Genomic DNA, 27,007 nt, shown 5'->3' with positions numbered 1-27,007 from the left:
TATTGTGAATTATTCGGGAAAAAAAATGGGTGCCTTGATTGGATCTGCTGTGACATGTCAAAAATGGCTGCTGTATAAGTAACCTACTGCATGTTGAGCCTCAGGATCAGCGTCATCAGCACCAGACCTCCCATTTGTGCCCAGACAGACTGAAATGACCTGAGCCTGGCTGGCTTGAGCAGTTGTAGCGCAGTTAACACAGCGGATAGATGTGTTTGCAGACCTGGCACTGGTCAAAGGTCCATACAGTTACAGGACGCAAATATTCTCTTTTCACAATGGAGCAAAAAAAACTCTGCTTTTTTGGGCCATGCTAAGTCACATGCTGCCTGAGCGCAAATCCTGTAGATACATGTGTCGCCTTTCAGGCAGAATGCGCTTCAATCAGATAGGGGGACCACACCTCTCTTTTCCTACAGGCTACGCCGCATGGCACGAGTATGCTGAGGATGCATGCTAACACACACATGAACACGCTCAATATAGATTATGACTGAAGGCTCTGTAAGTTCTGAAAGCTAAAGTTCTGTAATACAACTGCAGTACTGAGGTTTTAACTTTTCATCTACATGAAAGTAAATTACAAGTAAAGCCACGGTGAGAAACATGACTTCCTTTTTTTTTTTTTCAAATATGTGTCCCGTAAAAAGCACAAAACCCTCGGTGAGCATCACTTTTCTATTGAATTAAATTAAATGTAATTAAATCAAATAAAAAAAAAACTTTAAAGGGCTTCTTTTGTGAATCGAATTTAATACACTATTTCATATTTAATTTAATTATTTAATACACTTCTTCTTCAGTTTTTGTTGTCATGATTCAGATTCCAACCAATGACACCATCCATGCATCCATTTAGTAAACCACTTATCACGGGGGGGGGGGGGGGGGGGGCAGTCTATCCCAGCTGACACTGAGTGAGAGGCGGGGTTCACCCTGGACGGGTCACCAGTCCATCACAGGGCCATTGGGAGCAATTAGGGGTTCAGTATCTTGCTCAAGGATACTTGGACATGGTCAAAGGGGGAAGTGAGGATCGAACCAGCAACCCTCTGGTTGCTGGACGGACGCTCTACCTCTGAGCCATGCTGCCAGGGTTTGCCATGTGGGGCTTCAGTCAGTGCTTGAGGTTTTTATGCATGAGACGCTTGACTGAAACAATCCCTTGCTGTTGCCTTTTATACACAGTTTTGCACCGCTCCTAGAGTGGAGTTCAGTTTACTGCCCCTCCTTACACAACTGATTCCTGGAATGTCCCAATGATTGTTTCAATTCATTGCATAACTCCTCCCTGAAGGTTCATTTTCTTTTATGAATTTTCTTCCTCATGATTGCACTTGATATTAGTGCCCATACGGAGCCAGCTGGATTTTTTTCACTGTTATTTCTTTTGCTGGCTAAAATAAAATATACGGCACTTTAGCCTTGAATGGGTGGACAGCGAGACACACACACCTGGAGTTTCCATGTATGTGGCACATGCATTGTTAATGATTATACAACACAGCTACACACACAGGTTGAAATTCTCATGTATGTGTCTTCCAAGTTGGCTTACACAGCGAAATAACACTCACTTCTGAGAGGTTTGTTCCAATCATCTCAGCATCAGTACCTAGCATATCTTCATCACACCGTTGATTCCCATCACCATTCAATAGCGAACATGATCTTTCAGCCAGGCAGTTCATAATTATTGCTGTTCTTGTTGTCATTCATGACATTTTTGTGGACAAACAAACAAATAAAAGGAGTAAAGACAGTCAAAATAAAAGCCTTTTGTATCATTATGAACCTGGTCGTTGTGTAACAAGCTCCTCCTCGCAGGAGTTGTGCTAATGTTAGCTTGAGGTTGCTAGCGTTGACTCTGGTTGAAGCTTTGTTGATGCTTTGTATACAAGGAACAATTATATAAAGAAAGAACAATTCTTAAACTCACTAATACACAACAGGTCTTAGTTTCAGATTATTCAAGTAATGAAATACACTCGTGAATATTGTATATTAAAGTTTTGCAGAGTGATGGCCATAAAAGTAACTCTTGCAATAATAATCACTGTTCACTACTGGATAAGCCACAAATGTTGCGTGACTGAAAAAAAGTGACATTGAAAAGATAAAGAAATAATGAAGGAAACTGTCTTGAGTTGGATTTCTTTTTCAATTTAACATCTTTTAAATTGTGAAACATCGGCTGCTGGAAACTAATTGGTTTTTGAGAATATTTATGACTTTTTTTTTTAAACACCACTTGTTTTACTTGTCGTCAAAGAATACTAATGCGGGGTGACAGTACTTCTATTCCATTACAGATTCTCAGTGGTATTTCCACCCCTGCTGACATTTCATCAGCTTTGACATTTGTCAGCAACCTGCTGCTTATTTCCACATCCAGCAGTTACCAAACATCATTAGCATTTGTATTGTTTGCTCCTGTCAGAGCAAATCTGTGACACTAATTTATACTTTAGTGAGGCGATCGCTCCACTTTGCTGCTATGTCTCTTATCAGGATGATGCAGTGGGCAGACAAATTTGACCAGAGATGTGTCTTGGCTCAGGGAAGAAGTCGTTCCATTCTGAAAGTGACCCAGATGAAGGGACCCTTTTGAAAGATTTCCCACTGTGAGGTCAGGGAAGGTTGGACTTCTTCAGTCATGTTTATCAATCCCTCATGTCATACCACACATAATAATAAGGAATATTGTGAATGTGCATGGAAGAGCAGGCTGTCGATGAAGGTTTGTGCTTTTAAAGAGAATTTCTAGCCGACGTTTAGTATCTGTTGAACTATGGATTCTATAAATGTACCGCAGTTGCCTCTAAAATGTAGCAGAGTAGAAGAACGAAGTTGCAGACTTTAACTAACTTGTACTTGAGGAAGTGAGAGCAGTTACATTCCAGCTGCTCACAACCCTTCAGTCTGTATAGTACGTATACAGGATACACACCGTTTATGAACACGTTGAGCCCTTTATTGATCCATGAATGTGTCCTTGACTGTCTACTCCAGAACACACACTCCAATTCAAACAATAAACAGGTTTACAAAAACACAATGGTGTCACCTGACCTACAAAATATACAACATTTGTGTGAATGAAATGTGTGAATTTGTATAGAAATCATTTTTTTCCCCTCCTCCTCATTATCATTCCCATTCTTTTACAGAAATTACAGCTACATGCATGCAATCATCTAAACACAAGTGCAGTGATTCACCTACATTTATAAATATATTACAGGTATATTCACCTCCTCACTCAGATCTTTTCATATCATAAAAATGCCTTTTTTTTTAAAAAAAAAAAAGGTCTATGAAACACAGGACAGGATGGATGGTTTGGCTGATTTGATGAAAGTCTGCATGAGGTAAGTCGGAAGGAAGTTCACATTCATCCTGAACTCTGGAACTATTACGGAGTTGTGTGTCTCCAGCGTCGGCGTATCGATGCCGCACACTGGCTGGTAAATGCTCCTGCATGGATCTTCTTCTAGCAAACCACCACTGAGGAGAGCTTTCAACATCTGGAATGACTTAATTCTATCAGTAAATTCAAGTGAAAAACCTACGTGAAGGCACATTTGTTTCCAAGTGGCGGTAACAATGTAAAGTCAGCTGAGCCGCTAGCAGACATCAGCAGCCGCTATCGATTAGGTGGACGGTCTTAAGAGGATGAGATAGGCAGCTCAAGTTGTGCAATCACGTTCTTCATAATGAAGCCTTTATAAACTCAGACGGTTGAAGGAAAATCTCATAGAAACTGAATAATGTCAAGACTTTGATGCTCTGTCCAGTTTCTGTGCCAACGTACTTTCATCATCATCTCACCATGCTAGCTAAGCTCAGCGATGCGCACGGTGCAGCACAAAATATCAGTTACGGTTCACACCAAAGTATTTTTTTAGCAGCAGTACTTTTTATACTCCTTTTTCCCTTTATGTGTTTATTCATCACTATGCATTTATTCATGTTTCAAAATCGACTATCTACTTTTGCTGCTGTAACACTGTAAATTTCCCAGTTTCCCAGATGAGCATATGCTAACACATCTTACCCACTACCATTCACTGTGCTAAGCTAGTTAGCATGGGCCTCAGCTCCCTCAAGCAGCACAGAGGAGCCATGTCTAGTTTGGGGGTAGACAATAAGAGACTTAAAAGAGTTGCTGTGATTCTTTAACGCTACCTATTGATTTGATTCTTGATGGTCACATTTTGGCCAAAAACTGGAAACAAGATTAATGAGAGGACCGTTAGCAGGATCCTGTGTGTGTGTGTGTGTGTGCTGCAACAGCGTGAGAATTAATCCTTCTCTCTTCCTTCTAAAATCAGATCCTCAGAGGCGTCAGCAACGTCACCAGTTGGGTCGTTAGCAATCTTCTGTAGGAGCTCCTCTGATTGAAGAAGTTGATTGGCCCAGTCCTGACACACCTCCTCTATTCCAGGACCCTCCCCTCCATATTCCGGCGGCAAGATGGGGAGTGAGAAGAAGTCAGTTAGAGTATTCTGGAAGTCCACACCGTGCATATGGATCTGTAGGGGTCAGACATACAGTATCAGCTAAAGAAATGACTTCCACTTTGTATCTGATTGCTGTGAGTGCGTGTGCTTGTGTGCGCGTGTGTGTGTGAGAAGTGTGATTATGAGTGTATGAGGCAAACAGGATGCTGACCCTCCTTTTGATCTTATCAGGAAGGAAGGGACGGATCAAAGCGAAGACAGGCTGGAAGAAGAGTGGCTCATTGACCAGATGAATTCCTCGAACTTTCAGCGGAAAAGAGTCCTGACACGCACACACAAACAGCTTTAATGTCAATAGCTACAAAATGACATTCATTGAAGACTAAAATAACGTACATAATATAATATAATATAGTATAATATAATATAATATAATATAATATAATATCATATCATATCATATCATATCATATCATATCATATCATATCATATCATATAGTGTAATATAATATAATATAATATAATATAATATAATATAATATAATATAATATAATATAATATAATATAATATAATACGTCCTACCACAAGTACAGAGGAGATCTTTCGGGCGAGGGGACGGGTAATTTGCAGGGCATGTTTAAAACTCCACCCCTCCAGGTCAAAGATAACCTTCAGACCCCGCCTCTGTGTCTCTGTCTCCCTGGAGATGATCTCTGATGTCATCAGGCTGACTCTGAACACCTCAGAGGCGGACCAGACTTTTGGGTTCCACTGGCCTGAGGACAAATAGTCAGAGTTCTGTGACGAGCTGGCACGTGCTCAACAACCCCCCCCCCCAACACAAACCTGCAACAATTTGTATTTATTATAAGATGAACGAGAATAAATTTGCCCAAATTAGGTGAAAATGACCCAGTCTTCATGTGGAGAACTCACCATGACTATTGTTTTGGTAATACGGCTGTGATTGTGAGTTGATGAGTTTGCACTGACGAGAGTGTGAACGTTCAAGTCAGAGCTCAGTGGGTTCTGCCTCGGTTCAAATCTGCGCCCAGGCTGTGTGTCACTCTGTCGCCGTGGAACGTCTCTCTCATCAGAAGGGAAACTCTCAAAACTACCAGCCTCTTACATCCTCCAGTCGTATAAGCAATTTCCTCTTTGGAGCAAATTGAAAAGACTTGTTTCGATGAATCAGCACAATTTTCTGCTTTTGTCATGTACGATAATTATTCTCTGCCCCAACCCCCCCCCCAAACATTAGGAGCACCAATTCTCATAATCTGAGTATCATCTGTTTCTGACAACGGAGGAAGAAGGAAATAAATGTGGACACCAGCCCGACCGGTGATAAAAGAATGATTTTTTTACGTCTTCCTTTGTGCGGTGAAACACATCATCATTTTCTTTCCTGTATCCCAGTGACATAATCCTCACCTGACAAACAATGACGCGCAAATATGAATCCAGTACAACCTCTTGCAGTCAGTCTCCCGCATACACTTATTAACAGCAATCTTGTATATTTCGATCAGTGTCATCAAAGTTTTCATCAGAAAATACTTTTACACACACACACACACACACACACACACACACTTGATTCACCTGTGATATCTCTCTACATGATCAGAGATGACGAAAAATAGACATCAGTCCTCATCTCTAGATGACACACACTTGAAGAAGCATCTCACACACACACACACACACACGCATACGCACACACACTCACCAATCCTGTAGATGAGCACCCGACTGCCTGTGTGGTCCCGCTGTGGAAGGACGGCGTGGTAGGATGTTTGGAGAAGGTCCAGCAGCGAGGATGGAGCCAGACAGTCGATGATTTCAGGACTGTCCTTCCGCCAATGCTGGTAGTTCAGCAGGAGCTGCATAGGACAAATGGGGGGTGTGTGTGTGTGTGTGTGTGTGGGGGGGGGGGGGGGGGGGACGATGACGACTTGAATCTATGTTTGTGGAGCATTTCTGCTTAAAAAATGATTTGATAGTTGATGTTGATACATTGAAGAATAGAATTGAAATTTCTCCAACGTTCTCATATTCTATTTGTTTACCGTTTTGCCAGGTCTTTCACTTGCCTTCTTAAGTTTACACACACACACACACACACACACACACACACACACACACACACACACTTCACCTTCTTCACTGTCACACAGTGTCAATTCCAGTCAACTGAACTGATGTAAAAATATGGATAAAATGTCTGACTTCATGTCAAAACAACAGAAGTAAAATGAACTCAGCCTAAAACCTCCAGTTCTCAGACCTTCTGGAGGTTCAACACTCGGAGGCCTTGTTTTTCATTTTGTTGTTGCACACACGATTCAGTTGCAATGAGGAATGTGCAACCTGCGGTCGGCTTGTGACAGCGTCGGCCCCTCTGTGTCTGGTAGTTTGTATTTTAATTTTCAAAAGTATAAAATATGTCTTCAAGGCAACTCTCACCGTCACAACAGGTTTCATGTGGCAATACTACACTAGAGGTGAATATCGGTCTAATATCCTATTGCAGTCTGTGTCCCGGGGAAGTTACTAACCATGAACTGACTGGAAACACCTTGTTCCAGTGAATCTCTCTCTCTCTCTCTCTCTCTCTCTCTCTCTCTCGTCTCCCAGGCCACCCTGCAGAGGCGATGCTGCAAGGGTGATGAAACACCCTGTGGTTGTTTCCTCATCGGCCTCGACAGGATGAACTAACAGATACCTGAGCAGCTTACACCAACTTCTGTGACAACAATTTGGTTAACAAAAGAAACATGCAACATTCCCTTCAACGCTTATATAAGCGGGCTTCAAAGATATCCTGGCAACCGCTGCTGAGGAAGTCATGTGGCACGTGGAAGTCATTTTACAGGAATGTGTGATGACATTTAAAAGCAATCTGGTTATAATTGTAGATCCTGGACTCTGAAGATCCTTCTAGGCCACTGGCTGCTAATGGCGTTATTGTAGTTCCAATCAAATTCCTGTTGTTCCTAATATGAAGGCCCTGTTGCCTTTAACTATATGCATTTATTTTCTAATGGTTATTAATATCTTTTAATGTCTACAGTTTTAAGTATTTTTTAAAAAAATATCTAAACTAGAACGTTGATGTGTCATCACAGCCCTTTTACTGTATTGTAACTACTTCAATGGAAACTCTTCCTTCCTGGAGTGTGTTTTGTCGTCTTGCGTCCTGCTGTTGACTCTCATTGTTCAGTTCAACGCAGCAGGATGTAGATCCATATCAACAAGCCAGACTTACCCCTGAACCACAACAGCATGGATCCAGTGGATCCGGTCCGGATAAACTAGATCTCATAATCACAGCCATTGCGTGCATTCGTTGCAACTTTATACTTATAATAAAAATACATAAAAGTACTTGTATAAAACTTAAATACTTAAAAAAAAATCGGTGTACTTTTGAGCCGGTTAGCAGTAGTAGTTTCGATATCTTTTATTTAATCAAACGTCGTGTAACCGTAACACTCATTTCAGACACGAACCAACAATTCAAACTGTACCAAAAAAGTAATACTGTAGTACCAACAATATACTATACAAGAGGGTTTCTGCAAGCTCGATCAAAACGCGCATGAAGTGTGAGCTACAGTACCCTCAGAGCGAGGTCCACGTCGAAGTCTCTGGCCCGCAGGAACTTGATGAGAAACTCGCTGGAGAAATCGTGGTCGGTGGCCTGCAGGGCTTCCCGCCTCAGGCGGCTCAAGTACGGCTTCAATTCCTCCGAGTGGTCCGGGAGCTCGTTCAGCTGAGGCCCGTCCATGCCGCACTCTGCTCAGTTACTTTAGACTCTGGTGTAGCGGAGAGTGGATCCGCAACAGTTTGTTTGCGCGAGCGTGCATATATGTGTGTGTGAGTGTGAGTGTGTATGTGAGCGCGTGCGTGAGAGAGGGAGAGAGAGGGAGAGATTTCCTTCTAAAATAGCAGCGTTAGGCAACGAATGGTGGTAAAATACCGCCCCCCCCCCCCCCAAAAAAAGTAACAGTTATGGTTAATGAGTTATTCACTGCGGACTAAACCAATATAATAGAGGTCTAACGTGGACCGGACCATGTCAGCAGGTGGAGAGGGGTCCTGGTCCTGGTCCTGGTCCTGACAGTTTCAGGGAGGCTCAGTCAGCAGGTCATCAATGAGTGAGGACCTCCATAAAAGATGGAGTTGTTTTGGATGAATTTTGCCCTCTTTTATGTTTTCCGAGAGCTACAAGCCAATAAATAATTCAGGAAAAACAGTCACCATGTATTTGGTGACTTTTAGTTGATGTAAATGGGGCAACATGGCTTCAAATAACAGAAATGATCCTACATGGATAACCTGAGATAAAGCTGTAATCACTATGTGTGTTGCTTACACGTGAAAATAACAGTACTGATCGGAAGCGCACGTGTATTCAAGTTTTAGGGGAAATATATGATTTATTACGGAATTTAAAGTGGTAGAATTGTCTTTAATATGAAATAGCTTTATTGTAAAGACAGATGTGTAAAATATAAAATAAAAGAAGAAATCTAGACAGGTTAAAAGAAATCCAGGTACATGGCTGTCTTAGGAGGTTGCAAAGGACTTTACGCGGGAGTATGAGTACAGTCTGAAAGAAATAAAAGTATTCCTGCCCCTTTTACTGCTGTCATTCAGTAAAAGTACTTGACTCTTTTATTGACTTTTACTATGGCCTACCTGAACACAATAGCCAGCACTTAGTGTTTTATGGTGTCTAGGCCACTCTAACATCATAAAAATTACATTGATTACATTGCATACTGTGTTTTAAATCTTTTCGGCTCCTGAAAAGATTCATGATATGAAAATGTAATCGTGGTTAAGCTTCATTTGTCTGTTATATATATTTATTTTTTTTTCATCTCATTCAAAGCAGTTTTATAACATCCATCCATCCATGTTCTACTGGATGGTAGAACAGCCTGTAAAGGCTTGGGGGGCTGGAGCCTCACCCCGCAGCCTTCGGGCAAGAGGCAGGGTTCACCATCTCAACGTCCATCGCAGGGCCAACACATACAGACAGACAACCATTCACGCTCACAGCCACACCTACGGTCAATTTAGAGTATCAACCAGCCTCGTCCCCTCTTGATGTCTTTGGACTGTGGGAGGAAGCTGGAGTACCAGAGAGAACCCACACAGACACAGGGAGAACATGGAGACTCCACACAGAGAGATCCTTCTTGCTGTGAGGCAACAGTGCCAACCACTGCACCACCGTGCTGCCCCAGTTTTACTACATAAAATATAATTTGTAACTTGGAGATTTACTCCTCGTGTACTGAAGGACTATGTGTCCTTGATAGTCCATAGTTAGAAAATTTAGATTGAGCCTAAAGAGTCTGGACGTGTCCCACACTGACTGTCCCCTACCAGTTGAGGAGTTTCTTCAGTCACCAGAACCAGTTGAGCCACTGGAACAAACAATAAGATAACATCAACATGCTACCATAATGGCATCGGCGTTTGTGAGAGCACACAGAAGGATATTTAACCAGACTCTGTATATGGTAATAATACACAAGATGAGTGATAATATTACACAGGATGAATGACAGTAGTGGCAACATTATCCTAGAAAGTGCTAGACTGTTTATGTAGACTATTTTTTTTAAACAATGCAGGGTAGATATTGAAGTTGACCTTTCACCTTCATCATTTCATATTATACATTCATGCGAGGTGTGAACGTCCAGAGTTAAGACTAGAAAATATTTTAAAGTGACCTCTGACCACAAATATGTAATAATTTCCCCTTCGAGTCCCCATGGAAGTTTGTACCCAATTGGAAGGCATTCCCTCCTCGTTCCCGTCCTCCACTGATGCGGAGGATGGGCGGGGGTTCTGGTGTGTGTGTGTGTGTGTGTCTGTGTGTTCTCTTTTTCCAGGAAAAGAGTCTAGAGTTGGATCTGATATGACTCAGGTCAACATAGTTTTTGCCTTTTACCCTGCAGACTGTTACTGAGGGCGTATGAGAGTTTGAGAGGTTTGTTCTCTCTTGATGAGAGGATCATCTGTCCTCACTAGAAAAGCACATGTACTGATGCTTCTCTAGATAGCTTTGAATCCAAGCGTGGAGTTTTCACCTGAAACAGGAAGTGTCATCACATTGTGCTCAACAACAATAAAACTCACGAGTGCCAAACACTTTTGAAGGTTTTTACTGAGAAACTGTAACTGGGGTCGGTGAACCAGGCACCTGTGTAGCATCACGCTGCTACTGTACATACAACACAACAGCTACAGCACAGTCAGTCACCAGCGGTGCAGTGCCTCTAGTCCATTAGAACACTCATGTCAGCTCTTGGTACCGTTGCAGTGGGAGGAGAACGTAGATCAAAATCTCTGTCTGCAGAGAACTCTGATCCAGGTCCGACCTCCTGACGTTGCTTTGGCCGAGGCATGAAGCCTTTTGACCCACCAAGAATCTCATCAAATCAAACCGTGTTCATGTGTGTAACGGGACAAACTGGGAGGTATTTGTCTGACATGCCTCAGTGCTGCAATGAATGACACAAGAGGACGCAGTGATGTCACAGGATACGCATCATCGAGCACAGACGGATGTAACAGATCAGACTTCACAAACTCGTGACCTCACTTACTAACAGACAAAAACAGAGCACTGGCTGCCTGGATCTGCATAGCGTATAGCGTTGCCGTGACGATGCCGTGTGCTCCGCAACAACCCTGTTTCTGTTTACAGATGTTGAGGACAAGAAACTACGGAGCTGCCAGATGTGTTGCTTCCTCTGCAGAGATGTCAGCTGTTTTCAACACTTTGTATCATCAATATTTTAAAATGATAAAAATCTGGACTGAATTTTCCATACTTCAGTGCGATGCTCTAAAAAACAGACATTCGACCAGCCAAAGTACCAACGCTGGTTCATCCATCAGCAGCAGCTGGGCAGAATGTGACCTCTTCTGCGATTGACATTTTATGTTAACGGGAAAAAAGGGGGGAAGGGAAGGTTCCATCTAGCATGGACACACAATAATGACTTCAATCACAAAGTGTCCAATTTTAGAAAACGAAAACACAACTCTGTCCTCTTAGTAGATTTAATCTGATTGACAGCAGTAAAAAAAAAACAACAAAAAAACAGCTGAGTGGTGGGGGTGGGGGAGGTCACCAGTCTGTCACAAACTCACCCGTATCTGTAAAAGCAGTGTGATGTTCATGTGTAGTGGGAATGTGAAAGTGTCATCGGAATGCAGATTCACAACCTAAGACCCTAAAATGAAATCTCAGCCTGCCTGCAGCCGAGCTCCGTTAGTTCTGGAACATCATACACCAGGTTTACCAGGACGTTCCACCTGCTATTATGATTCAACAAGCAAGACAGGGTTCGGAACACGCATCCTCGCAGTCAGAAGTTTGCACAAAGACAGCTGTAAAGAACAAAAATTGAAGGATGTGAGGGGAAAGCTTCCCAATGAGGTGCCAATGTGCTCTATCCTGAGTTCAGACTGGGATCATAATCAGATGATTCATAAAACAGGCAGTAAAACATCGGCGAATAAAGTGTGGTAACCGACTTCATAAAACAAGAATGTTTATGCGAAAATATGCAGTAAAAGTTAGAAACAAACAAACACAGAAAACACAACAGTAGAACTAGAAGTGCTGCACCAAGGCCAGTAACTCTTATTAGTAAATCCACAACTGGAGGCATCACTTACGTATGGAAATGGTTTATATTAGAAATATGCCCAAATGTAATCATAAATTGTAACATTTCCTGAGGAAAAATAAAAGATGATGAAGATTTTTTTTTTTTTTTTTTTTTGCAAAAAAAATCTGCCCCAAAACTTTTGGTGTCCTCTCGCTGACGCACATCTGTCCTCAGTAATCAGACAGCGCGTGTGGTTGGACCTATTAACTGGTTGTGTTTTCTCTCATGTTAAAATCCTAAACTCACATTCCAGTTACGTTGATTTTAGCTCCCCAGAAAAACTCAGAGGGTGATTCACCACTTCAACGGCTTGTATACACACGGCTTCTTCTTCTTCAAAAAAAAAATTAAAATCAGGATTTTTCCACAACTGTGAAAATTTTCAAGACCAGCATTTTCTGAAGCACCTGTCTGGACATGAAAAAGTGAACTCCGTGAAACAGAAAAATTGACCAGCGTGTTAAAATTAATCACAAGCGAAGTGGTTTAAAACGTCAAACTTGTATTCATGTAAATCAGTAGTAGCCAAAGAGATTTCTCTTACACACATACTCCACTAGGAAGCTAATTTCCATGACTTTTCCAACGTTTTCTGACTATTTTACAAAGTACTTTTTTTTCTGGCCATTTGCACCAAAGAGAGGCAGCAGCAGCAGCAGCAGCAGCAGCCTGTCTCGTGATAATTCACTGTACTGTCAAATGACTGACAGCTGCACCGGAGCGTTGTAGCTACACCTGGAGGCACAGCAGGATCTTCACCTGTCAACAGCAAGTCACAGTCTAATTCTTGATATCTAAATAGAAAATAATTTAGAATCGATAGAATTTCTGTTCATTGATTTAACAAGGACCATAAAGCAATTTAATAAAGTTCATTTTTCAAGCATCATAATATTTTTGCAGGTCTAAATTTGTGCGACTGGAGCATCGAGGGAGTATTAATGGCAGCGGTGGCACTGATGAGACACTCACTCACCAAGTCTATATGGTCCACCGAGACATAGAATTCAACAGTAGATGACCTCTGAAATTAATCAATCACTGTGGATTTATGAAGTCATCCTCATGGACTCTGACTTGCATTAAATTCAGGCAGCTCAAGGATCATTGAGCGGGGCAGACTGGACTAACAGACTGACCTAACCTGCACCCTGTCTGCACCTGGGTGATGGCGAGGTAGCGACAGGGAAGCATCACAACATGAAAACCTGAGGAATTACAAAATAAAGTCCCATTGATGAAGACATGGACAGCATTTATGTGAAGGAATGCTTTCTGATGGACAGAATTCAAACAGACATGAACCAAGGGACTGTGTAGGTGTGAGAATCAAGTGTCTGCTGATTGTCATGTTTCAATCAGTGTTAAATGTTTGTTTTCTAAGTAGTTTGCCTCCGACAGAAAAAAGTATGAGACACAATAATGGTTTGTTAGAACATGCAGTTTCAAGTCGTGGGTCTGAACTGGGCCTCAGACTAACAGAAGCAGTGGTACGATTACGGTGAATATTCCCAGCATCCCATACCTTGAAAAGATCTGCAACCCTCGACACCATGAACAAGACATCCTGTTAAAGTAGTAAAAGGACTGTAGTCGTGTGACTTAACCTTTCAGTGACACGGGAGTACAAAGAACCAGCTTTTACACAAACAAAGGAATAAAAAAAACAAAACAAAAAAAAACCTGAAAATCACGTTAGTATAATCACACACGTACTCAGCAATGATTGACCTCAACAAGCTTCCTGAAGGATTTTGGGAGTCACCGTCATCTGCGACACCCATGGGAATTATTGCAGGAATTATTACAGAAGTTTGTCTTCAATGGCCAATGTAAATAACAACAATAATAATTAAAAAATAATTATTATCAGACATGACCAAAACTTGTATGAAAGCAGAACACTGGAGCCCGCGACTCTGATTGTCCTTCTCACATGTAAGATCGGCGTAGCACACTGTTAGTGAGTCAGCCACTTTGGGAATGTGAACTAAAAAAAGAAATGCTTTCCTTTAGCACTTAGGTAGAAACATTTAGACAAACATTTTCTACAGAACTGAGAACTACTGGTCTCTGTGAAACATCTTCTCCAGTATGCAGATGATGTGATTGGGATTATGAAAGTGAACAGGACAAGAATCCAATCCTCAGCCTCTAAACCAACGACATCCAGCCTTGTGACACACTGAGATGAGCACAACAGGCCCAACATGCAAAAATCAAAAATGACATATTATAGAACAATTTGTTAAAAGTGGTATGAAACCTGTACTTTGTGAGTGTAACATTCATGTGGATCTCAAATAATCAAACCAACTGAAGAGTATGTGACAGAAAAGTGACCCCCCCCCCCGACATGGACCAGTTTCACAGACAAAACCCTAACACTTTATGAACAGACAAATTTCAATCAAACAAATAAAAAATGATCTGGCTAAATCCTCAGACAGGTTGTATTTAGGACTTCATTTCCACTAATATATATATAAATAGATGGCATACATTCATCAACAGTTTCCTGACGCGACAGAGGACAGTTTTTCCACATAGACTGACTGGGAGTTACCACGGGGGGTTATTAAGATGACCTTCATCTTCCCAAACACAAATTCTCTCTCAGTTTTATGACTGAACAGCCGGTCCAGCTGCTGTTCCTTGAGTCTTTTTCCTTTTTAAATGGAGCATTTACTATTTTCTGAATATATTTTTTTTTCCACATCGTGTCCTCCTTTGGTCCAGCCCATATTTACAACCATGATTAAAAAGAACTGCTTGTCCAAGTGTTTCTTTCCCAGGGTCTCAAAAAAAGCTCGAGTGGTCAAGTGGGACCACTTTCATGCCCAAGAACAATAAAACATATTAAATGACTGTTCATGTGTGTGTGTGAACACACAATATGCATTCCATTCGAATTCACTCTTTCTTCAAAGTGCGCATTTCTGTGTGTGTCTCTAAAGCATGTAAGGTGCAGGTAGGCAGCTGTGTGATGATTTGACGGAGCAAGCTGAAGGAACGGGAGCCAGTCCAGCCAGCAGCTGACTGGTGTTGCCAAATGTTCATAGCCGTCGTCCGTTGGCCAGTGTAAAAGGAGGAGGGGATCGCTTTAACTCTTTTGTTACTGAAAAAGGGCTTCCAAAACCCCTTGAGGTGCAAATGGTACATCGTGTGTTCAAGGCCTTTCTTTAAGCAAGTGTAATTTGCGACTAAAAGCTCAAGACGGGAGATTCATCTTTTGGTCCTCAACAGGAATAGACTTCAAGTCGCTGGTCTCTTTGTGTGAGGACCCTGTGGGCCTGCTGGGGGGGCCGAAACAATTCCTGTCAGGATGATTGGAGTGCATTCCATTTAGCTGCGATGTTCATGCAATGCTAAAGGATTAGAAGAGAGACCAAGCAGTAGCTAAGGAGTGAGTGTAGTTCAAGACTCCACCTCTAGGTGGCTGCCAAGTATCTGAGAGTTTTAACCCCTTACTGGGGTAGATAGGTTTTAAGTGACAGTCCCACTCCTGGTTATTGTTGAAGGTAGGAGTGGGTTACAAGTTCGATGGCCATCTCGCTGGGATGGTTGTTTAAGAGCAGGAAATTTCTCTCGTGAAGTAGTTCAGAGCCCATGCAGAGGCTCATGAGGGTCACTTAGGCATCAGAGTTTAAAACTCATCCTCGGCTGTCTTTCAGTTCAACGCCCGACTCGCTGGGTAATTCCTAGGTTAGGAGGTGGAGTTCCCTCCTTTGAATAAATTCTGGACCCAGGCGAGGGGCGTGGCCTGATGTCAGGAGTCATCATCAGTGTCCTCTATCAAAACCTTGGTGTCACGGGTCTTGGACCTGGAGGGAAAGGGGAGAATGTGCTTACTGTATGAACTCAAAGAAAGATCATGTTAGATTCAGTGCAACACATTGTGGTTTTGAAATCATTTTTAAATAAGTGTTCTCCACAAATAATAAGGTGGCCATTTTACACTATCTCAAAGAACAAATACAGTTCGCTGAATGAATTTTCACTTTCGAGGCTAAAACGCAGCTTTCCGTCTTCACCGTCTCGGCAGAGGCTACTTGATGGTGATAGTAAAGACGAGAGACCAGGGAGAGAAGATGGTCATGACTGGATTCAACCAGCAGTAAGATGGTACCAGGTCTGCAGGGTGATCTACCAGGGTGTCCTGATAAAACAGCGTTTTCAAACATATCCAAACTGTTTTACTCCGTTTATATTTTTGATACAAATCCAAGAAAGTTCAGCGCTGACGACATCTGAAGTTGTACTGGTGGAAAGTTTTTATAACCAAGCAACAATAAGTGCTTAGCCGGAGTAAACTTAAAAGTCCGGCTGCCGGTACAAAAAGACATGAAACAAGAAACATCTGGTGGACAGAAGCACTGACTATCCTTTTTGCTTAAACTTTATTTATTTAGAGGAATCTCACTGAGACTGATACACTCTTATGCAGGAGCGTCCTGATGGTGTGACTGTGTACAAAACCCAAGGAAAGAAACCTGTTTTAAATGAAACACTCCTCAAGGTTTCCTGCCAACATGTTTGCAGCTGCTCTGGTTCACACTCACTGGGAGGCGAGTCGTGGCCTGCGTAGACTCATGCTGTAACTTCTCTTCCAGCTCTTCTTGCCCTGCCGGTTCCTGACTCCATCCTCCTGATCCATCATCTGCTCCAGCAGGGTCTGGTCATCAGCATTTAACGGTGCCACGCTGATGTCTCTGACGGCCCTGAACTCACCACAGTTATTAAGATGTTCGTTCTCCAGTCGGAAGAAGTTCCACACAAAACGCCTGGGGGAGGAAACAGTCAGTTATTTCCCGTCCATGCAGGAATCACAGCCACGCCCCCATGTCAGCAAGGGTAAGGTGATGAAGCTACATTTCAACAACACAGGTGATGAGGTAATGCATCTTAAGAATAAAAAGGGAGGGATGAAGAAGAAACCAATGAACTGGAACAACAGGAGAGTAAATGTTGATGTGTGTTCAGTTGCACGTACCTAAAGACCTCCATTGGGGCCAATATAGTTGCCAGTATGTCAGAGATGCCATGAAACCCAGAGAGAGCGCCGAGCGTGATGGTAAGGGTCCATGAAAAACGTAACAGCACATCTTCGACAATGGCACTATAGTAATAAGCCTGCAGGAAGAGACGCAACACACTTCAGTGGGGGGCACGCAGGACTCTGACTAAAAGGTCAAACTAGTAGCAAGAATACCTTGTGTGGGTAGACGATCTCCTCTCTCAAAAAGGTATTTTCTCCTGCGTTACGGTCTAACAGGCCCCAGTCCATCTTAAGATCCCAGACCAGAGTGTAACACGAGCTGACTATTAAACAGCTGATGTACAAGTAAAAGAAGATCTTGGCATCATCATAGGGTTCGGCTGAGGAAGGAAGAAAGAGAAGGGCGGTAGTTTAAGATATATGGCTGAAATGTTCACAAATGGAAAATACGATTCCCAGTAAGCTTGACACCATTTCTCACTGGGACACTGAGAGGCAAACTCTGAGAATTTCATTTAAAACCATTTTTTAGCAAAGAGCTTTGTTCCTCTGGGTCCAAATTAGAAATGGTGTCAGATGTTAGATTTGTAGTAGCACGTGAGTTCATTATTACTACAGTACTCCGGGAGGACCTCAACACTTGAAACACACTCACAGTTCCACTAGAAAGAACTCCAGGCCTAAAATCCTGCCAATTAATGCAACTACTCAGGCATCATCTAGAATCCCCTCTGATTTGCCTCCTTCCCTCAACTAATCAGTATCTGCCTGCTCTCTTAAAGTACTGGAAAAATACCTGTTTGTGAGGTATTTTAAAATACTTGTGTTGATAGTTTGAATATGATACTAAAGAGTGGCCCTGACTGATTTAAAATGCCATTAATGAGAAAACAAAAAATGGACTTACTATAATATAATTAAATTCACACGTAAGACATCTATTTGAACATCCTATGGCTCATTCTGAGCCAGTAATAAAGGTGTACTATATGTGTAAGCAGTGGTCTACCTTTATGTGTGCTGTACAGGGCAGAGAAGGTGACCACAAAGAAGGATGTGGAGTATTTCCCAGCGTTAACCAGGTGAGGGAAGGCCCTTTTGGTGTCACGGTAACGGCGCAAACACTGGACGAACCGGAACCAAGCAGGAAGACACTGAATGACCGCACGAACCCCATAGGAGTAGGAATTACACACGTCTTTACCTGAGTGGGATGACAGTGGGAGCACGTTAGAGGAGGCTTTTCCAAGTTTAACCCACACGAGACAAAACATTTGGTCTTTCGGTCGTACCATTGCTGCTGATGAGTCCGTCATGTTCTTTCCAGTCCAATTCAAAACTATAGAAACAGATCATGTACTCCAGATCCATCAGAACCACCACCAGAGAGTTCAGCTGGTCGGCCAGCCAGAAGTCTGCGAAGCCTACCCGGTGAAATGGAGCCGTCACCACTCGAAACTGTGGAAGAGCAGATGGCTGCTGGTGAGATAAACCAGACGACGTTCGGCAAATTCAAATACTGAGGTGGAGCACGAAAGAGGAATTAGTCAACATGGGCCCCATTTTAAGGACTGATAGGGACGAAAATGATTAGAACCGTTCCAGTACTGACTGAGAATGCTATGACCATCTTTTACATCAATGGCTGTAACAGGGGAAACAAAAACAACAACAACAACAAACAAAATCAGACCGACATGAATGCATCACGTCTTATTGCATGATGTTACCAGGAGTTTGAGCAGCCAAAAGCGTGATTTGTAGTAACAGGTCTTGAATGGGTTGATGAGGAAGAGGAGGAAGAAGCCGTAGAGAGCCAGAGGGTTGGCCTGCATCGGCACCGGGATGCTTTTGCTGAACAGACAGGACAGCAAGCTGACACACCACAACACGCCTAAAAGACCTGCAATCTGGACACAGAGAGAGACCGGGTCAGTCCGCATGCACCCCATCAGTAAGTTGACCCCATCTGCCGTGTGTGCTGGTACCTCGAACAGATGCTGGTGGGACAGGTTGTTTCTGGGATTGAGTTCAAATATGAGTACATGGTTGACTCCTGCCTGCCTCCAGCCGTACGTGTTAATGCCTGGAGCAGCAAAGGACAGACAAGTTAGAACATTGTGACAGACCCACTTTACACAGAGAACCTTTATGTTCTTGTACTGTGAGAACATATGTAAAGACTGAAATGTTTTTTTAAAAAAAATGGTTAAATCATTTTCTAACTTGGATTGTTTCATCTATTCCAGGGAATGACAGGGTTTGCTAAATGTGTGTGCTTGCGTGCATGTGCTTGTGTGCGTGTGTGTACCTAACAGGAAGAGGAATTCTATTAATAGAAATCCTCCTCTGTAGATCCTGATCATAGGCCAAACATCAGCCTTTGGAAACATCACAGCTCCTGGTGAGAGGAAAAAACAGTGAGAAAGTGAAGCTAGAATGTGTGATGGAAAGAGAGAAAGCAGTAAAACTCACACTGGAGACCATCACATCATTTAAGAATGAGAATACTTGTTTATATGATATCAAAACTGTTGTTCGCCCCTGTTGTCACAGAAAGTATGATCTCTCAGGGGTTCATTTCAATCCCTTCATGGTTCATGGGCTCACTAGCTGCCAAGGCCACTTTCAGGCCATCCAGAACTGACTGTGGTTTGATAAAGTGAAAAAATTAGTAAGCAACTGTCTTCCAATGAATTCACAACTATATCAAGTTCCTTTCAAAGAAATGATGGTAAACTATGGGAGCAACATAGCCACAAATTTCCACTGATTTTGACCATGTGATTCATTTTCCTGAATCCACACTTGGTCATAATAGTCAGAATACCGAAAGCACACTCAAAGTTTTAGACCTTTTAATTTGATATTGTTGCCTGGTCAGCAACTTCAAACTATAGTGCAGTTTGAATGTGGGCGATACCTGTAATGACCACCGTGACCATCAATACAAGGAACACTCCACAGTAGAGTCCAACTCTGAAGGTGGTCCAAGCAGGGGCGGGCTGCAGGTAGACAGAAACACAGTCAAGACTCAGAGCAGGACAATACCACGACAACAGGAGGTTACTCCCACAAATACCACCAGTAAGAAGCCCCCGCCATCATGCCGCCTAACTCGCTTATAAGGAAGTAGATGAGGTTGGTGTAACACTGCCTCAGGGTGTGATTTTACATACAGCAGCACACCAGCGTTACGCAATCAGAGGTGTGATGTGATGGTGGCAAGCTTAGTAGGAGGAACTTTAATGACCTACAGTTCTTCTTGGTATTGTATTACACTGACTGGCAAAGTGTAATAACTGTGTAACATTCCCGCCTCTAACAGGCTGTATTTAAGGGGTGATTGACAGGCAGTTGCAGCTCGGTTACAGTCATCGTTCACTGCTTTTAGTGTAACACTGGCAACATTCAGTGCATTTCTAGTCTCTCTCAGAACCTCAGTATTCATCTAATTGTAAAATGCAAACTTTTACAAGTGGTTACAGGAGCCTATCCATCCATCCATCCTTCAGGTGAGAGGCGGGGTTCACCCTGGACAGGTCACCAGTCCATCACAGGGCCAACACATAGAGACAGACAACCATTCACACTCACAGCCACACCTACAGACAATTTAGAGTATCAATCAGCCTCGTCCCCTCTTGATGTCTTTGGACTGTGAAAGGAAGCCGCAGTACCCAGAGAGAACCCACACAGGAACAGGGAGAACATGGAGACTCCACACAGAAAGATCCCGTGCCTGAGTCGGGACTCAAAGCTGGAACCTTCTTGCTGTGAAGTGAATGTGCTAACCACTGCACCGCCTGTAACAGGAGTCTAAAACCCTTAAATCTCCCCTCCTCTAGTCAAAAAGTGTTGTTCTCCTCCCCAAAAGGTGAATGTTTGCACATCCATCATTCTACACAGTGAAGCTCAGAGTTTGAGAAATGACAGTGCCACTTTTCTCTGAGCTTAGTGAAAACTGGGTTTTAAGAGGCAGTCCTAATATTTCTAAAAACATTGTTCTATGGTTTGGACATGTATCCATTATATTTTTAGATGAATATTCTACTTTACTAAAAAAAACAAAAAACAAAAAAACAACCTTCCCTTACCCGAAGTGAGCTTCAGCTTGAAAACATTTAACAGCCCCCCAGAGGGCGCTCATGCCCTGACCACTGGCTGAGAACAGTGGCGTAGTTTACTACTTTCTGATGTTTGATGAAGTCGTGACAGAGTAGAACAATTCTATCACCTGTATTAACATCATTTAAAGCATTTCATTATAATGGTGCTGGAAGAATAAACCTGCCTTGCCAAAACTGCCTGCTCATGTTAGTTTTGTGAACCAACAGTAATAAACAACAAAAGCAAATTCTTTCTCTTAACCTGTCACAATGAGTTACAGTGGTGCTCAGAGTTGTATGGATGTCTAATAGAAGTTTAGCTGTCCAACAAATACATAAGGTACTTGTCCAAGCTTAAAAAAGTGGAGTTCTGTTGATAAAACTGATGAAAAAGATGGATTTGTAACTCCATAGATTCAATGATATGATGCCATTTTTTTTCTTTTAATGGGATCATATCTAAATACTGAGACACACAAGTCAAGTTAGAAAAATAAATTTACTCACACATACATAAAAAAGATTTAAATTGGACATTTTGTTTCTAAGATTGATGTGTGACATCAGTGTTTCTGACCTGTGCAGCTCCCAAGGGGGGAACCCTTAGCCTCTTCATGGCCCTCTGCCTGTCACCACCCTCCAACTCTGTTGTGACCAGAGCCTGAAAGGCGCAGAAAGGAATTCAAAAACACAGTACAGTTTACCACATAAAATCATAATCAGGATGACTGGTTTTAACGACTGTCAAAAGTGTGTATCATCAGAATGTGTGAGGTACCTCAGTCTCAGATATGAGCTGTGTGATTTTCTTGCAGGTATAGAATGGAGCCACTTCAACATGAGCCACCCTCCAGTGAGCTCCCCGTGATGTCTCCAAAATCTTATCATGCTTCTTCAGGATCTTTCTGAAGCCTGTAAAGTTCAGGTTCTGCAGTGGGAAAGGTGGAATATGAGAGAGAGAGAGCGAGAGAGAGAGAGAGAGAGAGAGCGAGAGAGAGAGAGCGAGAGAGATGTTACACTACGAAACTGCAAGAAAGAGTCCAGTGCCATTTGGAGTAGATCAGTATAAAACTTAAAAATAACTACAATTTTCTTCACAACCTCGAATAAAATTTCCTAAATAAACTTATTGGTGGTTTTGTTCTCTTCTAGTTAACTGTTTTTTTTTTATTAGTCTAAAATAACAGAGTTAGGTGAGTGTATCTATAGTCAATAACATGCTAAAATACAACAGGTTTGAGGACATTTTTAGCCTTCAACAAGGTTTGCGGGTTTTCAGCATTTTCTTACCGTGACATTCTATAGTCCAGATTTTATGTGATATATACAGTACAGACAGGTGTTACTTATGTCCCACGATTGTCACAATATTGTTTTTCACAATCTTCTGACACAAACTAGCTTGCATGTCTGAGGGCCCTCCAGGATTTTTTGTCTAAAAGTGTTCCAACCTTCTATGCAAGTTTTTATACATGATTGCATCCCATAATAACAGAGCGAAGCCACTGGAGGACCTGTGATTGAGAATAACTCTGCTGCCACAAGGCATTTGTGAGTATTGGAGTTGAGAGCTCTGTGCCTGCGCACCTGGTAATTCTGCAGTAGTATGAGGCTGAGGTAGAACTCAGAGAAGGCCAGCTGCAGGTCTTTTATGTTTCTGTGTTTGCATCTCTCCTGCTGTGACAGGGCAAACACCGTCTTCCTCCGTCTAAGACCTCGCGCGTTAGCCGAGCTCTCCCTCTGGGCATCCAGCGATGACTGCAGCTCATTCTGAAGCGTGGCGAATCGCCGCTGAGCCTCTGCAAGCTTTTCTGCAGGGGAAGAGTTGGAAAGACCAGAAGGTGATTTTACAGAGAGAAAGCCCCAACACAACAACATGCATGGCCTCATGTCAGATCAGCATGTAAATTAAATATTTCATTACCTGAGTAGAACGTGTTAATCTTGGCCAGTTCTTTTTCACACGTCTGGAAGAACTTCTCCTCAAACTTGGCGTAGTACCTTTTAACTGTGTCCTCATCTGTGACTGCAGGAGAAGAAAAGTGTTGAAGTGTTTAAGACTGTTTGGCTCACTGAAACTCAATAAAGGTGAGAAGTGAAGGGGATAAAGTGGAGATTGGGGGTGACCTGTACTATCCTGCTCTGACCAGCAGGTGGAGGAGTAGGACAGCAACATGGAGGTCTGAGAATCTCAGTTGCTTCTGTACATGCATACTTGGACTTAAAAAAAAAAAAAAAAATATATATATATATATATATATATATATTTATTTATTCATAGCACTGTGTTGCCTCACAGCAGGAAGGTTCCGGGTTCGTTCCCCAGCTCGAGCACGGGATCTTTCTGTGTGGAGTCTCCATGTTCTCCCTGTGCCTGCATGGGTTCTCTCTGGGTACTGCGGCTTCCTCCCACAGTCCAAAGACATCAAGAGAGGACGAGGCTGATTGATACTCTAAATTGACCGTAGGTGTGACTGTGAGTGTGAATGGTTGTCTGCCTCTATGTGTTGGTCCTGCGATGGACTGGCAACCTGTCCAGCTAGGGTGAACCCTGCCTCTCTCCCAAAGGCTGATGTGATAGGCTCCAGCCCCCCTGTGACCCTTAACAGGAAATATCTATATATAGATATAGATATAGAGATATATCTGTATCTCTATATCTATATATATGTATGATGTGGCTTGATACCAAAATTCTTAATAACAGTACAAACATTCAATGATATGACATCTAGCATCTTCACAGAAGGCTCTCAGAGAGAAACTAAAGGGCTGAACGCTGAACCTACAGGAAAATGAACTCTCTGCTTGCGACAACCATTTTTATAATTGTATCCAATTTCAAATGGTCGCAAAACACCCATTCCCTCCAAAGTTATCTATGATCCAAAGTCAGTTCTCACTTTGGACATGTTGGTTATATTTATATATTCAAAAATTGTTTTGAAAGCCGGGTGAGCCCAGCCACGGTGCTGTTACAGACCCTGAGGGACTGACAACAATGATGTCTCTGCAGCTTCAAAGTAGGAGTTAATGTTAAGTGATCAATGAGTACTTTGATCATGAACAGATAAAAAAAAAAAAAGCAAATTCTCAGGACAACGACTTCAAGGCCCATGATGACCTCTTTACTTGGCTGTTTTGGTATCAGATTACTACACAGAGACAGTAGTTGTCAAACTTTTCAAAGTCCTGTCCCCATGAAACATTCAACTTCTTGCTGTGTACCCCCTCCTCCTCCCCACATGATGCTACCGTCACCAGAAGCTAGCCTACAGCTGATAGCATTTATCCTAGCTCTGTCATAGCACCCGAAGCCATAGAGCAGATGGATTTGACAGTCAGGTCTTCAGCTAATATACTATAATCACTGCTGCTTTTACAGTCATGGGAGTGTGTCAACCATTTGTTCATATTTGAGAAATTAGGCATCATACTGGGTGCTACGGGCCCTTTTTTCCCTCAATAATGGAGGACATGGTCATAGGCCTTATGAGTACCTCTCTAACTCTGACTTTGATTGGCTAGTACTCAGTGCCTTTAGGCGTGAGGAATGAGATGGGTGTGAGTTAGAGCCAACTGGACAAAGAAGGACCAGGCCTTTGCAGAACGCAAGTGGGAAAACGTAAATCACTGGTTTATTTTCTGGAGGATCTTCAAAGAGTGTAACAGACTCTATTGAGTTTTTTTTTTTTTTAAACCACACATAACAGTATGTAAGCTGTAAGGGGTATGAGCCCCAGTATGGGAATCATGGACAAAAAAAAAACAAAAACAACTCAGACCAGCGAATGTTTGCTATTTGGACTGAAAACAAACAAAAATCACCAAGTGTGCGTGAAAATGTGTGATTCCACAAAAATACCCACACTGCAAGCTAGCTGGTGTGCGTTAAAACAGCTGACACATAATGCAAAAGCCAATCCAAAGCTTTGCCATCACTGCTATCGGTATGAATTTATTCGCTTCCTACATGGCTTTTATAACTACAGATGCGTCCCGTTTAAAGGTTTCCAAATAATACGCTGCAAGGACCTTTCCTCCAGTTTTTTTCCACCGATGCAAAGTTTTTATAGTTTTCCCACAAAGTCCTGTAATCTTCCCAAAATTCAGACCTCAAAAATTTAAGATATTACGCTGGTAGAGTTTCTGGTAAACTAGAAGTGGATGGTGGCCACAGAGCCTGTGTGTCCAACCGCTAACGTGTTAGCTGCTGTCACGTCAACAACAGTCACTCACAGACATGCTGTGATTCCCTATGTTTCAGAATGACTGCTTTTATACAAGACACCAAATTAACTAAATAGGAGTGTCCCAACCACTCCCCCACTAACAGGCCATGAACACACAAACGGCCACCACCAGTCAGACGACTGTCATCTCCTGATCCCTTTTTGGCCTTATTTTGCCCTTTTCTCTCCCTGTCTCTGCTCAAGCAATTGTGATTATGATCATTATCATTATCATTATGACATGTCTGTATCTCAGTAATAGGCAGTAATTTCTGCCTGACAATTGATGTTTTTTTCCAACCATTTTTCAGTTAACACCATGATTTACCCTTACGCAGTGGCAGACATTCTGCAGAGGCGTGCTAACTGCCAGGACTTGAACTGTTAAACAGGGAGGGAGGAGCATTACGGTTATTTACAGGTCAGTTTTACACCAGCCTGTTTGGTTTTATTTTTCTTCCCTGACAGGAAAATCATATCAGCGCTTTATAAATAAGTACAAGCCCAGTTGAAAACAAAGTTAAACCCTTTATTAGCTTTAGCTTGTTGCTACAGCACTGACAGACATTTTATTCAAGAGGTAAAAATTGAGAAAAAAGAAGCAAATTCGCGTTTTTTTGCCTATAACAAAATATATCTTCCTGCAAGAAGATATATTGCAATTTTGATTACATTTTAAATAATGGTGCAATCCTACCACTCTTTTTCCCCTGCAGGACACATAACACCATCTACACAGGCGTAGTTGCATTGTCATTAATATACAAGATTGACTGGGCTTCTACTGCAACACCGACCACGTCTGTAAACCAGTGACTTCACGCTGCATTCAAATGCACCTCGTAAACTCATTTTTTGTTGTTGAAATAAATAGATCTGTTATTACACTTCACGTCAACATTTTTGATCATCACAGCAAAGCAGCACTGGTAAAAAGTTTGGCAGGCAGACATTTGGCTGGTTCATTTCCAACCCTCGTTGTTGTCATTATTCGATTTCAACACAAAAGAATACAAACAATCTAAAAAAGATCAATGTAGAAAAATGACTCATTGCAAACTTATCAGCATCCGTCTGTATTATATTCAGCTTGCGGATGAATATGAGTAGAACCAAGTCTGTTAGTGTTGTCCTTTGTTGTTCAGACTTATCTTTGTTACACATCAACATGCCAACATTTCTCTTCCAAAAGCCAGCAAAACTGAATAATTGAAGCGGCCCCCTTGTGATAAGACTGGACGATCACTGGCCGCCTGGTATTTTGAGTTTGTGACCTCTGATCTGGACTAAAATAGAGACTGCATCTGAGTTGAAGACAAGTCAAAGAAACAGTCTTAAAATAAACTGTGGAAAGAAGGGAAAAGGGGGGGGATTTATTCGTTGGTCAGAAGATGAGAATGGAACATCCTGTGAATCACATCGCAGCAGGTGACAGCATGTGACTATGGACGTCTGGACATGGATCAGCCCATATGAAGAGACATTTCTGACG

At 42.3% G+C, this 27,007-nt stretch overlaps 2 protein-coding genes across 2 annotated transcripts in view; both read right to left on the bottom strand.

Annotated features, from left to right (window-relative positions):
- Positions 1-3,306: 3,306 nt before the first annotated feature.
- ttpa (tocopherol (alpha) transfer protein) lies at positions 3,307-8,449 on the bottom strand. The gene is made up of 5 exons (XM_086203930.1): positions 8,092-8,449; positions 6,199-6,352; positions 5,049-5,242; positions 4,675-4,785; positions 3,307-4,535 (listed from the first exon to the last, which is right to left on the bottom strand). The coding sequence occupies exons 1-5, from the start codon at positions 8,257-8,259 to the stop codon at positions 4,305-4,307; spliced, it is 858 nt and encodes a 285-aa protein (XP_086060056.1). The 5' UTR covers positions 8,260-8,449; the 3' UTR covers positions 3,307-4,304.
- A 3,798-nt stretch (positions 8,450-12,247) lies between these two features.
- LOC147261739 (solute carrier family 53 member 1-like) overlaps positions 12,248-27,007 on the bottom strand; it is a 30,642-nt gene continuing 15,882 nt past the window's right edge. The window contains exons 3-16 of the mRNA XM_086203929.1: positions 23,208-23,309; positions 22,871-23,094; positions 22,062-22,211; positions 21,861-21,944; positions 20,098-20,179; positions 19,486-19,575; positions 19,163-19,260; positions 18,905-19,084; positions 18,467-18,632; positions 18,184-18,378; positions 17,388-17,554; positions 17,169-17,308; positions 16,738-16,959; positions 12,248-15,999 (exon numbers count right to left, since the gene is read on the bottom strand). Coding sequence (XP_086060055.1) covers positions 15,945-15,999; positions 16,738-16,959; positions 17,169-17,308; positions 17,388-17,554; positions 18,184-18,378; positions 18,467-18,632; positions 18,905-19,084; positions 19,163-19,260; positions 19,486-19,575; positions 20,098-20,179; positions 21,861-21,944; positions 22,062-22,211; positions 22,871-23,094; positions 23,208-23,309 — 1,955 coding nt within the window. The 3' untranslated portion in view covers positions 12,248-15,944. The remainder of the gene's footprint in view (positions 16,000-16,737; positions 16,960-17,168; positions 17,309-17,387; positions 17,555-18,183; positions 18,379-18,466; positions 18,633-18,904; positions 19,085-19,162; positions 19,261-19,485; positions 19,576-20,097; positions 20,180-21,860; positions 21,945-22,061; positions 22,212-22,870; positions 23,095-23,207; positions 23,310-27,007) is intronic.

Source organism: Aulostomus chinensis, chromosome 5 (genome assembly GCF_037954235.1).
Source record: "Aulostomus chinensis isolate RoL2024-O1b breed Wild chromosome 5, RoL_Achi_v1.0, whole genome shotgun sequence".
Lineage (NCBI taxonomy): Eukaryota > Metazoa > Chordata > Actinopteri > Syngnathiformes > Aulostomidae > Aulostomus > Aulostomus chinensis.
Note: the sequence above shows the minus strand (reverse complement) of the source record. Positions and strands in the feature narration are given on the sequence as shown.

What these genes read in the sequence shown, in the direction of transcription:
- ttpa (XM_086203930.1), bottom strand. Translation starts at nt 8,259, where the DNA reads ATGGACGGGCCTCAGCTGAACGAGCTCCCGGACCACTCGGAGGAATTG. An exon ending in GGTGCTCATCTACAGGATTG is followed by an intron (nt 5,243 to 6,198) that starts GTGAGTGTGTGT and finishes ATTTGTCCTCAG; the next exon opens with GCCAGTGGAACCCAAAAGTC. An exon ending in CTGATAAGATCAAAAGGAGG is followed by an intron (nt 4,536 to 4,674) that starts GTCAGCATCCTG and finishes TGACCCCTACAG; the next exon opens with ATCCATATGCACGGTGTGGA.